Source organism: Buceros rhinoceros, unplaced genomic scaffold, assembly GCF_000710305.1.
Source record: "Buceros rhinoceros silvestris isolate BGI_N320 unplaced genomic scaffold, ASM71030v1 scaffold44809, whole genome shotgun sequence".
Lineage (NCBI taxonomy): Eukaryota > Metazoa > Chordata > Aves > Bucerotiformes > Bucerotidae > Buceros > Buceros rhinoceros.
Window position 1 is genome coordinate 2,765 of NW_010432925.1, and position 14,317 is coordinate 17,081.

Sequence of the window (14,317 nt, forward strand, 5' to 3'; positions counted from 1 at the left end):
CAGCCTCTGCAAGAGGGACTCCGCGATGTCATGGAGGCCATCTGCGAGCTGGTGGATTCCATCCCGCTGTGCGAGCTGGAGTCACTGTCCTGTGCCAAGGCCCTTCTCCAGCAGAGAGACCTCAGGTGGGTTCCTCCAGCAGCCTCCTCGCTGAGCTCTGTGGGAAGTGGCGCCTGCGGGTGGCTCCATTGCGCCAGGAATACAGAAGGGTTTTGGAAAAGCTGAAAATCGCTGATGGAACGAGGGGGAAAACAGCCCCCCAAGTGCTGGAAGTGTTACAGCCCCAGTGTGTGCCAGAGAAGGGATCTCGTTCCTATGCAGCCGAGGCACAGGCTGCCCTGTATCTTTCTCCAGAAGGGGCCTGGCTCCAGACGCTTCCAGAGAAGCAGGGTGAGGTGAGGTGACCTATTGGCTGTCAACCTGGGTCCCTGTGACCACAGGCACTGATCGATATTCCCTCTCTGCGAGCCACACTCTGGGATTCTGACTTCTCATCTCCCTGTACTCAGTGTCTTTCCCTCTGGTTGTTGCTACTGCAACCTGCTGCTTCAGCTTCGCGTCTCCCGCTGCCACCAGGCGTAGACAGATACTGAGATCCGGGGGTTGGTTGGGGTTTTTGCTGGACTGGGACTGTGAGCTTGTTCTCCAGCAAACTAATTTACTCTATTTCCTCTTACTGCTGTGGTCAGACACAGTCGCTAGAAAACGCCTGAAGACATCCCAGCCCAAACCATTCCAGGGTTGTGGGATCATTTGGGACAAGCACATTTTTACTTTTTTCACTTCAGGTTTGTTTCTCTGAGGATCTCTATGGTTTTCTTTAAGCTCTGCCTTGCCTGGATCGGTTCCTCCCTACCAGGAATTGCTTTATTTTCTGTCTGCATGGAAGCTGTGGTAATTTTGTAGTTACTCTGTTCAACTGTGTTCTGGTATTATTCCCTCTTCTTGAATTGTTTGTGAAACCGAGTGGCACGGAATCCGCTGTACCCACCACCCGCCAGTATTTCAGCAGGGGAGAAACAGAACTCTGTGCTGTCTGTTGTAGAACTTGACAAATCATTGCTCATGACTAAATATTTTTTCGCCTTCTTCCTTCCCTGCCGTCTCTCCCAGGAGGAAGCTGCTGGCTAGCTCTGTGCCTTTGAACAAAAGCTGCACACGTGACACTTCTCCACGAAGCTGGAAGGCGTATGTGGGGCGGGGACCCCCTGCACGTCCTAGTACTGGCCTGAACTGGAGCTTCAGTTCTGACAGGAACTCGCCAAACCCCACCACCCCCCCGTCTCTGGTTTCCGGGACTGTTAATTCAAGCAATTTTTCTACCCCAAGAAATCAAACCTTAAATAGTTCTTATGCTTCAAAGCAAAGTGTTGTGGAGATCCCCTGTCCCGGAGCTGCAGCCTTGTCGTCGTCCAAGGTCGGTGGCACAGAGGGGGCTCCCCTCAGCCGCCGTTCCGAGACGTCCTTCGACCGCAGCTGGTGCGAAGAGCCGGGTGTGGGCAGCGGTGGGAGCCATCGCCTGCTGGAGAGGCCCTTCACGAGCACAGCTCTGAGCGCTCAGAGCAAAGCCCCTGCTGGTATCCCAGGCACGGATCACACAGACTTTGACCTCGATCACTTTGATATTGATGACTTTGATGAGGACTGGGAGGATTCGGTGAACGTCTCAGCACCGGAGCCACCGTCATATCAGCCCATCAGGGACGGGCCACCTGCCAAGTCGATCTTGTCAAAGATCATGTCCAGAGCCAAAGGACCTGCTGCCATGTCCACTCCTGCTGCTCCCAAGTTGAGCTTTCCAACGGCAGCAAAGCCCTGCTCAGGTAGCTCACGCTCGTTTCTATCACTCCTTCCCTTTTTCAAGTTTTATTTACTTATTTTTCAACCTAAGGCCAAGTAACTTACTGCAGCTCCCATCACCGCCTCTTGTTTCCGTGGAAATTCCTTTTGTTTTCTCTTTGCAAAGTCATCTTGTTGGGTTTTTTCTGCCAGTTGTGGCCAGACTTGTTGACTCTTTGCTGTGCTGGGAAGATGGGGCTGCTGAAATCGGGAGCTAGAGCGTTTGACCAGCAGTTCTGCAGCTGTTTGTTCAGAGCGGTACAACAGCTTTAGCTGATATGCAAAAATGTTCAAACCCGCTGGGCAGGGGTGGGACGGGGTGATCTGCGGTTGGTGACACCATTAACTCATCTCTCAGCTTTGTGGTGGGTTCCCCAGCACCTGCTGTTGGGTACCACAGTGGGGGCGAGCCCTGTCCCTTGCGGCCTGTGACAGACTGTGTTTTACAGCCCTGGGAGAGAAGTTTGTTTCCAGAACTTACATCTAATCCACATTCGCATTTTGGCTGGTTGTAAATTCTAGATTGATCCAATTTATTTTTTTTGTTAAGTGGTGATGTGAGTCTTAAAGGTTTAAAGGTTGAAGTGCTGGTTAAGCCTGTTGCAGTGAAGCAGTTGTAGCACATCTCGATGTCCTCACTCACTGCACGTTCCTTTTCTCCGGCTGCCAGATCCGCTGTTGAATAACCCTGCGCTGGAACGTTTCAGGGGGACAAAATTTTCCCACTCTGAAGAAATGATGACTGTATTCCACAGGAAGTTTGGTTTGCACTGCTTTCGGACAAACCAGCTGGAGGCCATCAACGCCACGCTGCTGGGGGAGGACTGTTTCATCTTAATGCCCACGGGTAGGTGTCTCACTTGACCGCACGCGCTTGAGGAACGGAGACCTGGAGCCACTTCTGCAGGGCCCGAGAGAAACTCTTCTCTTTCTCTGCGCCAGGGAAAAGTTCCTTCTGTGTCTGTGTGATGGGAAGTATGAAATCAATCTCCCCTCTTCTGCTCCTTCTCCACACTGTCACCCTGTCCTCTGGTATTGAACACTCACTGTGCTCTCGTCCTTGCAGGTGGTGGGAAGAGCTTGTGCTACCAGTTACCCGCATGTGTCTCTGCTGGAGTCACTATTGTCATCTCCCCGCTGAGGTCGCTGATAATAGACCAGGTTCAGAAACTGAAGACCTTAGATGTAAGTTCAGACAGCTTTGTGTAGTTAAACTGCAGCTGAGCGAGTTAGAAATCCGACATTTTACTGCAAATCTTGTGTCTCACTTCTAAGCTGCAAGAATTAATTAGGTGGGAAGTGTGAAGGTGCGCGAGGAAGAACTAAATGAGATGAACCTGAAGATCTTGGCAATCTAATTGCCACATTTATTAATGTGTGAGTGTGTTAGCTGTTGGAGCTTAGCTTTGAGGTACAGATGCCTGATAACTTGGATTCTGAACCTTGTGTTTAGATGCCTAAACAGCAACAGCCTGGCTCTGGGACAGAGATGAGCACTAACAGCTCCTGAGTTGGAGGGTTCTGGAGATGTTCCACTTTTCTAGAGAATAATACCCAGAGAAAGGCTGTCAGTGCAGAGAGTGTGTGTTCCTGGGGCTGCCCACTCAGGAGCTGCTGTGCCACGTTGAGGTAGCTGTTCCATCTGTAGTGTGTAACTGAGGTGGCGAGATTGGGGAAACAAAGGTGAGTAACCCACTTTAAGGCAGAAGTACAGAGATGTGTTGGGGCATGAGACCTGAGGGCCTGTGACGCAGGGTCCCAAAGCTCTGGCAAATCCTTCTCCCATCAAGTTACAGTTTTTGCTAGTCTAGGCAGGGCCCTCCAATGGTTCTGCCACTTCGTGGCTGTTGCTCAGCACTGCGCTTTGGCCACTCCTGACCCTCCCTGGCGCAGGGTGCCACGGCTCTTCCAGCTGCCTCGGAGACTCCTGGGGACTGGTGGATGCAGGAGGGGTTTCCTCTGCAGAGCTGTGGCTGCCTTGTGCCGGAGGGAGATGAGAGTCCAAAGCAAACAGATGAATCCTGAAGCCACTGGCTGGTAGACCTTGGGAGCAGAAGAATAGAATTTGGTTTTGTGGTTAGAGAAGTTCTGTGCTGTAGGGTGGGGGTTCCGCTGCTGCCTCTAGTTACCCAAAGAAGCTCTGAAAATGATGTGTTCGCTGAGGACAGTAAATGCATCAGCTGCTTTATCTGGTTTATAGCAACCTCCAGCGTTTGGAGGTTCTTCTGTTTTGTGTGGATTACCATGCTGTATTTTTTTTTTTTAATGCAGATTGCTGCAACCTATCTGACTGGTGACAGGACAGATGCTGATGCCTCCAAAATATATATGCAGTTGTCAAAGAAGGATCCTGTCATAAAACTTCTGTACGTTACCCCCGAGAAGGTTTGTGTTCGACTGGAGCTGTGCAGGAGTGGGAAACACTGACTTCAGAGCAGGCTCTGGGGAAAGAAATTGTCTGGCATTTCTTGGGTAGTTCAGTCAGACTCTGCAGATGTGACTCATTTTGATCAGTAACTAACCAAGAACAAGAACAGAGTGATTGTGCGGTCTACAACAGCCCCCTGCCCATCTGCCGGGGTCTTGTACTGCTTGTGCCAGTTAATGGCTAATTGGTGCCAAGCAGCTGCTGGGTCTAGGCCGCTCTGGACAGGGCAATACAGGGAAAAACCGTGTCGCTGCCCAGGTAATAGGTGGTTGTCAGAGATGGCCTTGGCCTTAGTTATGCTGCCTTTAACACTGACGTTCCTCCCCGGGAGAGAGGACTCTCAGTGGGCTGGTCACGTTTCCGTCCTCAGCATTGTCTTTCATGACGTAAGTCATGTAGATTTACTCAGATTTAGGACCTCTGGGTAGCTGATCCTCGAACCTGGTGGCAATGCCGCCCCAGCTGCCTTGCTGCCAGTTAGAACGAAGCCAACTGCCGTCCTCTTCAGGCCTTTAGGCTTTACCTGTGCAGCGTGGGTGACCTGTGCTGGACAGAGCACGTGTCTGGGTGTCCTTGTGCAGGGAGGCGATGGCCCTCAGCTCTGTAGCAGGCTTTCTGATGTGGCTCGTGGCTGTGTGCCCAGGTTTGTGCCAGCAGCCGGCTGATGTCAGCCCTGGAAAACCTCTATGACAGGAAGCTCCTGGCGCGATTCGTCATCGATGAGGCCCACTGCGTCAGCCAGGTAGGAGCCTGGGTTTGGCTCTCAAAGTGGCAGAAGGCTCAGCTGGAGCATCTGGCTCAGCCGGAGCATCTGACTCAGTTGTGCTTCAATTTGGTTTTAAACTAGTGGGGTCACGACTTTCGCCAAGACTACAAACGGCTGAACATGCTCCGCAGGAAGTTCCGCTCTGTTCCCATGATGGCTCTCACTGCCACTGCCAACCCCAGGGTGCAGAAGGACATTCAGAACCAGCTCGAGATGCTGAAACCACAAGTGTAAGTTATTTGTTTGTGGTGAAGTCAGAAAAGTGTTAGGTGTCCATCTGAAACGCCAGGCTGGTTGTGTCTGGTTGAAGGAGAAAGCAACTGAAAAGGTTACATGCAAAATATTAAAGTCAGGAGAAAAAAGCTTGCCCAACTCTTCCTTGCACAATTAAGGAATTAATGGAAAACAGTATAATTTTGTCACTGACAGAACACACCAGTGGGGTTTTAAGGAGCTCTCCATGAGGCTGCTGGGAAAGTGCACAAGCTGGAAGCATTTTTTAATTAGCAGTGGCAGTGACGCAGATAACGAGGCACCGCTGGGCCTGGGTTGTATTGCAGGGTTTTCAGTGCACATGACGGGAAATAAACCCTCGGGTTTCTCGCATTTCACACACTAGACATGTATTTCGGGGTAGGGGGAGGGAGTGACACTGTGCTGTGCACATTTGATCAGTCAAGGGTGGATGCTCATACTCAGCAGCATTTCACACACTAGACATGTATTTCGGGGTAGGGGGAGGGAGTGACACTGTGCTGTGCACATTTGATCAGTCAAGGGGGGATGCTCATACTCAGCAGGGAAGGGAGGGCGAGGGAAGCCACCGTGTTCGCGTTCGGTTTACGGGCATTTCTTCCACCGGTGTCCCGTAGCTTTGGTTATTTCACAGCCCCAGGGAAAAACCAGCAATTTTAGATGCGAAGTCTTTTAGACCTGTGAATCTCTGTGGGCAGAGTGGAACAACAATTCCTTGGCAGACAGTGCAGAACAAGTCGTAGGCAGCTGAGCTTGGGCCGCTCCATCCAGTCAACACGTAGCTCGCGGAAAGGACAAACACAGCCGTAAAGCTGACGGGCACCCCTGGACTGTCACCTTTTAGGTTTACAATGAGCTTCAACAGGCACAACTTGAAATATGACGTATTGCCCAAGAAGCCAAAGAAGGTAGCAATGGATTGCTTGGAGTGGATTAAAAAGAACCATCCACGTGAGTACTGAGCGGCGCAGCCCTGCCCGCCTTCCTCTGAGGCTTCTGTAGTGCTGTGAGAACCCCCCGGCTTGGGCCCTCCTGTCAGCGACTGCTGGGTTACAGAAACAAAACAAGCTGGAGGCAAAGCGGAATTACCGATAACAGGAATCAGATTTATGGGCATCCTAAAGTTAAGATGGGAAAAGTAAATCATGGGAATGCTGGGGAATGCTCTTTCTGGAGGCTGCCAGACCTTCTAGCAGCGTGCCTTCAGGGTTATAAAGCTCATCTAATATCTGTGCTGCTTTAAGTGTCTAATTCTGTTGGTCTGCTTATCTGTGGCTCCCCTTGACAGTACCTTCAGGGATTCCTGTCACTCCAGGCTTGCTCTTGGAGCTCCTGCTGCTACAGCTGACCACACCAGGCTCCTGTCACAGCTTCTCCGGGCTGTGACCTTGTGTATCATCGATAAAACTGCTCTAGCCCTTGATTTATTCACGTATTTTAAATCCTAAGATTGCACAGTGCTGAGCAGGAGACCTTCCTGTTTCTGTCTCCCCAAAAAACTAGGAAATTGGGTGGAGAAAACCTAGCAAAACTGATATTAATAAAATGCCTTTTAAGCTTTATTACTATTACACGTCCCAACCTCTCCCTATTGCAGTGAAGGTATTTGCTTGCCGGGGTTGACTGGTAAGTGAGTGAAAGGGGATAAAGCTGTGTGGTAGCACTAATCTTTTTCTATATGTTTGCAGATGACTCTGGAATAATTTATTGCCTGTCACGGCACGAGTGTGACACGACGGCAGCTATTCTGCAGAAGGAGGGTCTTGCTGCACTGGCCTATCATGCTGGCCTCACCGACTCCAACAGAGACCTCGTGCAGAAGAAATGGATCAACCAGGAAGGGTGCCAGGTGAGGGCCCAGCAACGGGGGCAAAGGGAGCGGAGTTTGGAGCACTTCTATCCCTCTTGGCCTCGTAAATGACAGCGAAGTCGTGTGTTGGAGGCGGTGTCGCCAATCTGCCCAGAGCTGCCAGAACGCGATAGCCATCGGTTCACAGGGGTTACAAACAGGGGCCTGCAGCGCTGCACCGAGCTGGGACCCTCCGGGAGGAAGGAGCTGAGCGGTGCTGGGCTCCCAAAAGGGCTCTGGGCACGCTGCTGAGCTGCTCGTTAAGACTCAAACCTGGAGTTTTCCCTCTGTGTGAAGAGCTCTTCCGCGAGGAGAGGTGCTTGTGCTGTTCTGTGCTCGTCTTGCAGCGTTCCAGCTGGAACTGGGCTCTGCCCGGTCCCATCATCCCCATCAAGCAGTTTTTGGTGCCACTCTGAGTAACCTGTTATTTTTCCCTCCCTAGGTCATATGTGCCACCATTGCCTTCGGAATGGGCATTGACAAACCCGACGTCCGCTACGTTATCCATGCCTCCCTCCCAAAGTCCATCGAGGGGTATTACCAGGAATCTGGCCGGGCTGGGCGTGACGGCGAGGTGTCTCACTGCCTGCTCTTCTACAGCTACAGCGACGTGACCAGGCTCCGGAGACTGATACTGAGTGAGCTCTTGTGGCTGGAACTTGATGGAGACAATACTGATGTTGAACTTAGTCCCTGTTCCGTTTAGACCATCATTTTCTCGTTCAGAAGTGCCACCTGCAATGGGGCATTGCAGGGACAGCAGAATGGTGCATCTTCACCTGAATGGCTTCCTGCAGCGACAGACTTTTGTCACTTAATTTTAGTCAAAAACATTTTGCTTCATATCTCTCCCTCTTATTCATGTCGTTCCCGTCTTGTTTCCCTTCTCCGCTCGTTAAAACCTTAGCAGTACAAGCTGTCCTCGCTTAGTTCCGTACAAACCTCCTCAGTTCTTTTGAGCGAAGAAGAATATTGTGTTTTGTCTGTCTGATAACGCAGAGGTGCGGGTTCTACATGCACAATCAAATTTATTGCCTTTCAGTGGAGAAGGATGGGAACTGCCACACGAGACAGACCCACTTCAACAACCTGTACAGCATGGTTCACTACTGTGAGAACGTGGTGGACTGCCGGAGGATTCAGCTCCTGGCCTACTTCGGGGAGACGGATTTCAACCCCACCTTCTGTAAAGACCACCCCGACGTCATCTGTGACAACTGCAGTAGGAAGAAGGTAAAAGTCACAGCTCTTATTTGTGGTGGTGCTCAACTGCTATTGCATTGAGCTGCGGTAGAAAACGCGGCCCTTGGGGAGGAAGGAGATGGAGGAAGTGAGTGAGATGTCTTTGTGGTGGTGTGATGCTGGGTGCCTTGGGCTGTGGCCGGGTTTTAACTGCGAGTAGAATTCCGCAGCCTGGCCAGGGACTGAGGACTCTTCTGTTTGTCAGGAGCACCAAGGAGGCAAAAGGAGGTTCCTTAGTGTCAGTTTTTTTGGCTGCAGAGCTTGGGGAGTCAGGGGCTGATACCAGATCCCCTGGAACAGCTGCTGGGAGAGCCCTTCCTCTGCCTCCTGTCAGGGCAGCTCCGAGCTGCCAGAGCAGCACGAGCGCCACGGCCAGAGGGGAGCACAGCAGAGATCATACGCAGTGATCCACTGGCGTGCGGTATTGCCTCTTCCAGAGCATCGCCAGAGCCAGAATTCCTGGGGCTGTTGGGTCGCTGTAGCTAGAAAATCCCTGTGTCTGTTTGGAACAAAGCCGTGACTGGAAGAAGCTCAGTCGTGAACAAGGAACCACTTGCTCTGGGACAGAACACACAGCGTCATTTCCTGGTCGGGTCTGTTTTAACAGGATTACAAATCCAGAAATGTGACAGATGAGGTGAAGAGCATCATAAGATTTGTACAGGAGCACTGTGGGCCAGCCAGACGAACAAACGGAATGCGGAGTGCAGGGTCAGGAAGATACACACTGAACATGATGGTGGACATCTTCCTGGGTAAGTACTGCTCTTTGGGGAGCAGCACCACACACACGTGGCGCATAAATCCCTGACAGGTCCGGAGGGCTGCGCGAGACCAGGGGCTTTAACAGGAGAGGTATTTTGCCAAATTATTCTTCCCAGGAGTGTCTCGGTGGGAAATGATCCAGAATAAGTGAGACTAAAGCTTTAACCTGTTTCAGGTTGCCATAGTGATTAGTTTTCTGGCGGTGCCTGGAAGTTTCTGGTGCTTAAATGTGATTTATTTTCTTACTGCGTAGACTGTGGAGCACCCTTGGGACTCTCACGGGCCTGTAAAGACACACGTGTGAGGGCTAACCCTGCTGTTTGTGCTGCGCAGGGAAAACGAGCGCCAAGATTCAGTCTGGGATATTTGGGAAGGGAGCTGCCTACTCCCGGCATAACGTCGAAAGACTGTTCAGAAAGCTGGTCTTGGACAAGATCCTGGATGAGGATTTGTACATCACAGCGAACGACCAGGCGGTAGCGTACGTGACTCTGGGGGAGAGAGCTCAGGCTGTGCTCGATGGATCCCTGCAGGTGTGTCACTATTTGTTGTATTTCATTTCGCTGAACGTATTGTTCTCGAAAACGTGCCCCCATTTTGTGCAGCACATACCCTGGGCGGTTCAAACATCGCCCGCTGACCCACTGAACTACAGGAACCAGCCTTTAGCAGACATGGGGAACGGAATCCAACCATGTCGAGAATACTGAACGAGAAATAATGTTGTGAGGCATTGGAGGCATCGGAGGGGGTTAAATCTTTCTCTTCTCCCCATCTGTCTGATTCCAGCCTGATGAGAAGGGAAATTATGGCCAGCACAGCCCTGCTGGCTAAGGACAGAGCTGCAGTGCTACCTCCTGCCTTTCTGCCCTGTGTTTTCCCAGTCGTTGGTGAGCTCTGATGGAAAATGCACTTCAAGAGATTCTGGGACCAGCCCCAGAACTGTCTGTGGCAGCACCTCCTCTGCACTCGTGCTGCCTTTGGAGAGGAGCAGAGCCCTCACCATCAGACCCAGTGCCCTCTGTTTGAGGCTCTGGAAATCCCGGGCTCTTGGGATTTCCCCGTGGAGTGTGTACTCTGCTAGGTCTTTGTAGGAGAAACTCAGGGGTGGCCGAGTGCCTCTAAGGAATCATTTAAAAACTGTATAGGGGGTAAATAGCGTTTTTTGGTCCATCAAAGAATGCTTTTTTGGTTTCCTTCACTGTTCTCCTGTGTCATCTGTCACTCTTCCATCACTGCTCTGCAGTAACTCCAGAACAGGAGTTACTGTTGGTATATTTGCCAGGTGGAGTTCCACGAGACAGAAAGTGCCAGCACCATCCGAAGGCAGAGGGCTTCCCTGGCCAAAATGTCCCAGCGGGAAGAGATGGTCAAAAAGTGCCTTGGGGAGCTTACAGACATGTGCAAAACGCTTGGGAAAATCTTTGATGTCCATTACTTCAATATTTTCAGTACTTCGACACTAAAGAAAATAGCAGGTACGACAGCTCCCCACTGCTGGGACTGGGTTTTGTGCTTGAAGCAATCCTGCCTGAGGCGAGCCTTCCTCCCGCAAGGGTGCCCGGAGTGGACTGGGAGGAGCGCTTGGTTCCAGAGCTCTCTCTCCTTTAAAAACAACTCGCTCCTTTGAGGTGTCTAATCGGCACTTTGTCACGTTACAGAAACCTTGTCGTCTGATGCGGAGGTTCTGCTGCAGATTGATGGCGTCACAGAAGACAAACTGGAAAAATACGGTGCAGAAATAATTAAAGTGATGGATAAGTATTCGGAATGGACCAGCGCAGGTCAGTGTCCTCTGCACCCCCGGGTACTCTCCTGGTTAACACCCTCGCTCCTCCTCTGTCAGAAGCTTCACTCAAAAGTTACCTGGTTTTAAATACCAACAACTAATTCTGGCAGTTAACGGTTACCAAAAGGGAGGAATTGCACATTTTCAGAACGTACAAAGGTCTTTGCTGTCACAAACCGGTTTGGGTCAGAAGGGATCTGCAAAGCTCATCCATTCCAACCCCCTGCAGCGAGCAGGGACTCCTGCGACTACAGCAGGGTGCTCAGAGCTCCATCCAGCCTGGCCCTGAACACTTCCAGCGATGTGTGGGGCATCTACCACCTCTCTGTTCAGCCTGTGCCAGCATCTTTCTGCCCTCATAGTGAAGAATTTTCTCTCACTAGTTAAATTCAGCATCTGAAAGGCTAAAAAAGGAAGAGGAGAACAAAGCCAGTTGCTCTGCTCCCACCCTGGTAGTGGCATTTGTGTAACGTGTTTGTTAATAATGAGAGTTCTGACCTTGCAGGTAAAGGTCTTGCACCTCCTGCGTGTTTCTTCCGCCTCTGTCTCCTCTGCGTGGAGCTCCCTTGTAGCTGGGCAGATAATCAATAACTGCCTTTGATTTATCACCATCACTGGGGGCAGCGAGGGCAGGTCTTCACTGCCCGGCCCTTGCTCGGCTGTGTGGAACTTCCAGAGCTGGGTGCGTGAAAGCTATGGGTTGGGGTGGTCGTGAGTTACAATGCCTGGGCACAGCTCTCCTCTTACCTACAACGTCCAGCTCGGTGGAGAGCTGAGCTCTGAAACGGCCCTCGTGGAAGCTTCAGTGAGCAGAGCGTGGAGCCTGCGAGGTAACGAGACTAATACAGCCTGGCTACCAGACTGACAGCGGGGCCCGCGATTTTAAAGTGACTCACGTTCACTCTCGGCTCTCTGAGCCTTTCAGCATCTCCTGACACTGTTTTTAACACGTGCCGTATTTGACTGTGCTATTTCTGGTCTGTTCCATCACTCTTACCAGCTGACGTGGGGGACAGTGGACAGGTGGGAAGCCCAGTGTCACCAGAACTGCTGAGACAAGACCCTGGGCTAGAGAAAATCAGACTGGCCATGAGACAAACCACAGCCACCTTCTGTCCTTGCTTCACACCACCCTGCAGAACACCTTGAGCTGACCTGGGGCACTGCGCAGAGCAGGGTCTGAGCAGCAAGGACAGGTGTTTTGGTTCGGTTCTGGCTGGCCCAGGCTGTGTCTCCATGGCGTTGGGTTTAACTCACTGTCTGTCTGCAGAAGATGCCACCTGCCCCAGCGTGGACACAGCTGTGGGAAGCTCCGGCTCGCCTGAGAGCGACGAGGAAGCTGGAGATGTAGCTATCACCTCGAGCTATTTTTGCAATAATGCAAACCAGCAAAGGAAGAGGAAAAGGCCGCCAAACCTCAGAGAATCCAAGAGGAGAAAGGGCAGTAATGGTGGTAACCAGCAGTTTCACCCCAAAGGGTACGTTGGTCGTGGTTGGTTGTGACTTCTGTTGGTCCAGAATAGCATGACGATGTCATTCCACCCTGGAACTTCATTGTCATCCTCTGTATTGTCCTGATGACGGTCATCCATCATTTTCTGAGCCGTACAGGCTGGGAAATGACCCGGGTACCTGGTAACAACTGCTCTGCTTTGGTTTTGTGGTGGTTTTGGTTGGAAGGGCCCTGGTGAGGCAGGGTATTTAGCCATGGGCCTTTGTTTCTCCCTCTTGGCTGCCTCTAGACACTGGCACTAGATTGGGTGTGCTGCCATAAGCAGCAACAGCAGCTGATGGGATTTGCTGCTTGGAAACAGAAAAAGGTCTTAAAACTGCAAGGACTTGATGGAATGGTTGAACTTCAGTCTCCAGTCCCTCAATCCACGTTCTCCCTCTGATGGTACCACCGAAGGCAGCGCCTGCACCAAGAGCGGTGTGGGGATCCCGGAGCCTGGTTCCTCTGGAGCATCTAGGGCTAATACCCCACCGAGCTGTCGTGGGGTGGCGAAGGAGCCAGGCTGGGCCTCATCCCTTGAGTCAACCCCCTGTTCCAGCATTTGGTGGTGAAGGGGAACGCAGGAAGGAGCAAATGTTTGGGCAAGTTCTGCCCTCCCCAAACCCTCTTGAAACACGGGGCGGGGGGTGACAGCAGAAACTTGATGTCTCCTCCACCCTGTTTGTCCTCATCCTGATCTGTGCTTTTTGCAGAAGCTGCAGTTCCCAGCTCAGGCTGTTTGACTCCTACCCTTTTCACTGTCCGGTCTACTAAAACACCCATCATTACCTGCCCTTGACCCCAAAGTGTCTCTTCACGTTGATTCTCTGATTGGATTAATAGGAGTTGGGGTGGCTCAGCATTCTCTGTCCTGTTTTGGGCTGCTTCTCACCCTGAGGCAAATGCCAGAGCAGCAGCCACACTCGATTTACATATCAAAGATATTTTTTCGGTCATGTATATTAAAAATAATACAGTTTAAAAGATGACAGCGTAGTCCTTGAGGAGATGCGCTGGTGGTGGCCGAGAGCGCAGCCGGGTGTGGGGAACGGGGCAGCTAAAGCAGGAACTGGCCACACCTCGGGATTCTCTCTGAATGTTGCAGGGGTTACGGCAAGTACCGAAGGACCAAACGGCCGCCTGGCTCGAAGGCTCCAGCCTCGTCCGGCTCCAGCTCGGCGCCGTACAGTGTGAGCACCCCGCGAGGAGCCGCTGGAAAGCTGGGGATGATGGCACCACCGAAACCCAGGAACAGGCAGTTCCTTCAGCCTTCCTATTCAGTGCTGTAGGCAGGGGAGGGCCATGGCGAACAGCCCTGCCCCGAGCATGGAATCACTGTTCATTAAACTTGTGTTTTGTTTGCTAAACCTTCCGAGATTGTGCATTCGTCAAGCACAAAAACTCCCATTAAATAAATATTTTTAACCTCAGAAGTTCATCTGGCCCTCTCTTTGTAAAACCAGAGTTCTGACTGGTTCTAGAAACCCTGTTATTTCCCTGACCACACTCCCCGTACTGCCTCGGGGATATGCCTGAGACCGCAACCAGAGGCGGTTCCTGGAGCTGCACATCCCAAAGCTGAGCTGCTCCCCTTCTTCTCCCCTGCTGCTTGTGGAAGAAGGGCAGAGCTGCTCTGCTGAGCTACCTTCGGCAGCAGGAGGGCTGGGGCTGCTCGCCGAGACAGCGAATAGCTTTAAGAACAGGTGAGTTTCAAGTTTATTGCCTGCCGGCTGGGGCTGGAGGGCCCCAGCTGAGCCCTGCCCTGAGGGTGCTTTTTCCAGTTGGACCTTTTTTAAACTGTGATCTTGTCACAGCCGCGGTGAAGGGCACCGGAGCTGCCCTCAGCTTCCACTTTCTTGTCTTGTGCAAGGCCACAGCATCCCAGACCGGTG

The 14,317-nt window shown here is 51.8% G+C and overlaps 1 protein-coding gene across 1 annotated transcript; it reads left to right on the forward strand.

Moving 5' to 3' along the window:
• On the forward strand, positions 1-13,714 carry BLM (Bloom syndrome, RecQ helicase-like). Its single transcript, XM_010143930.1, has 17 exons — positions 1-125; positions 1,114-1,823; positions 2,510-2,686; positions 2,906-3,024; positions 4,111-4,224; positions 4,911-5,009; positions 5,115-5,263; positions 6,133-6,239; positions 6,977-7,137; positions 7,580-7,775; positions 8,180-8,370; positions 8,987-9,134; positions 9,478-9,677; positions 10,430-10,622; positions 10,806-10,928; positions 12,204-12,411; positions 13,531-13,714. The coding sequence occupies exons 1-17, from the start codon at positions 31-33 to the stop codon at positions 13,712-13,714; spliced, it is 3,174 nt and encodes a 1,057-aa protein (XP_010142232.1). The 5' UTR covers positions 1-30.
• The last annotated feature ends 603 nt before the right edge of the window (positions 13,715-14,317 follow it).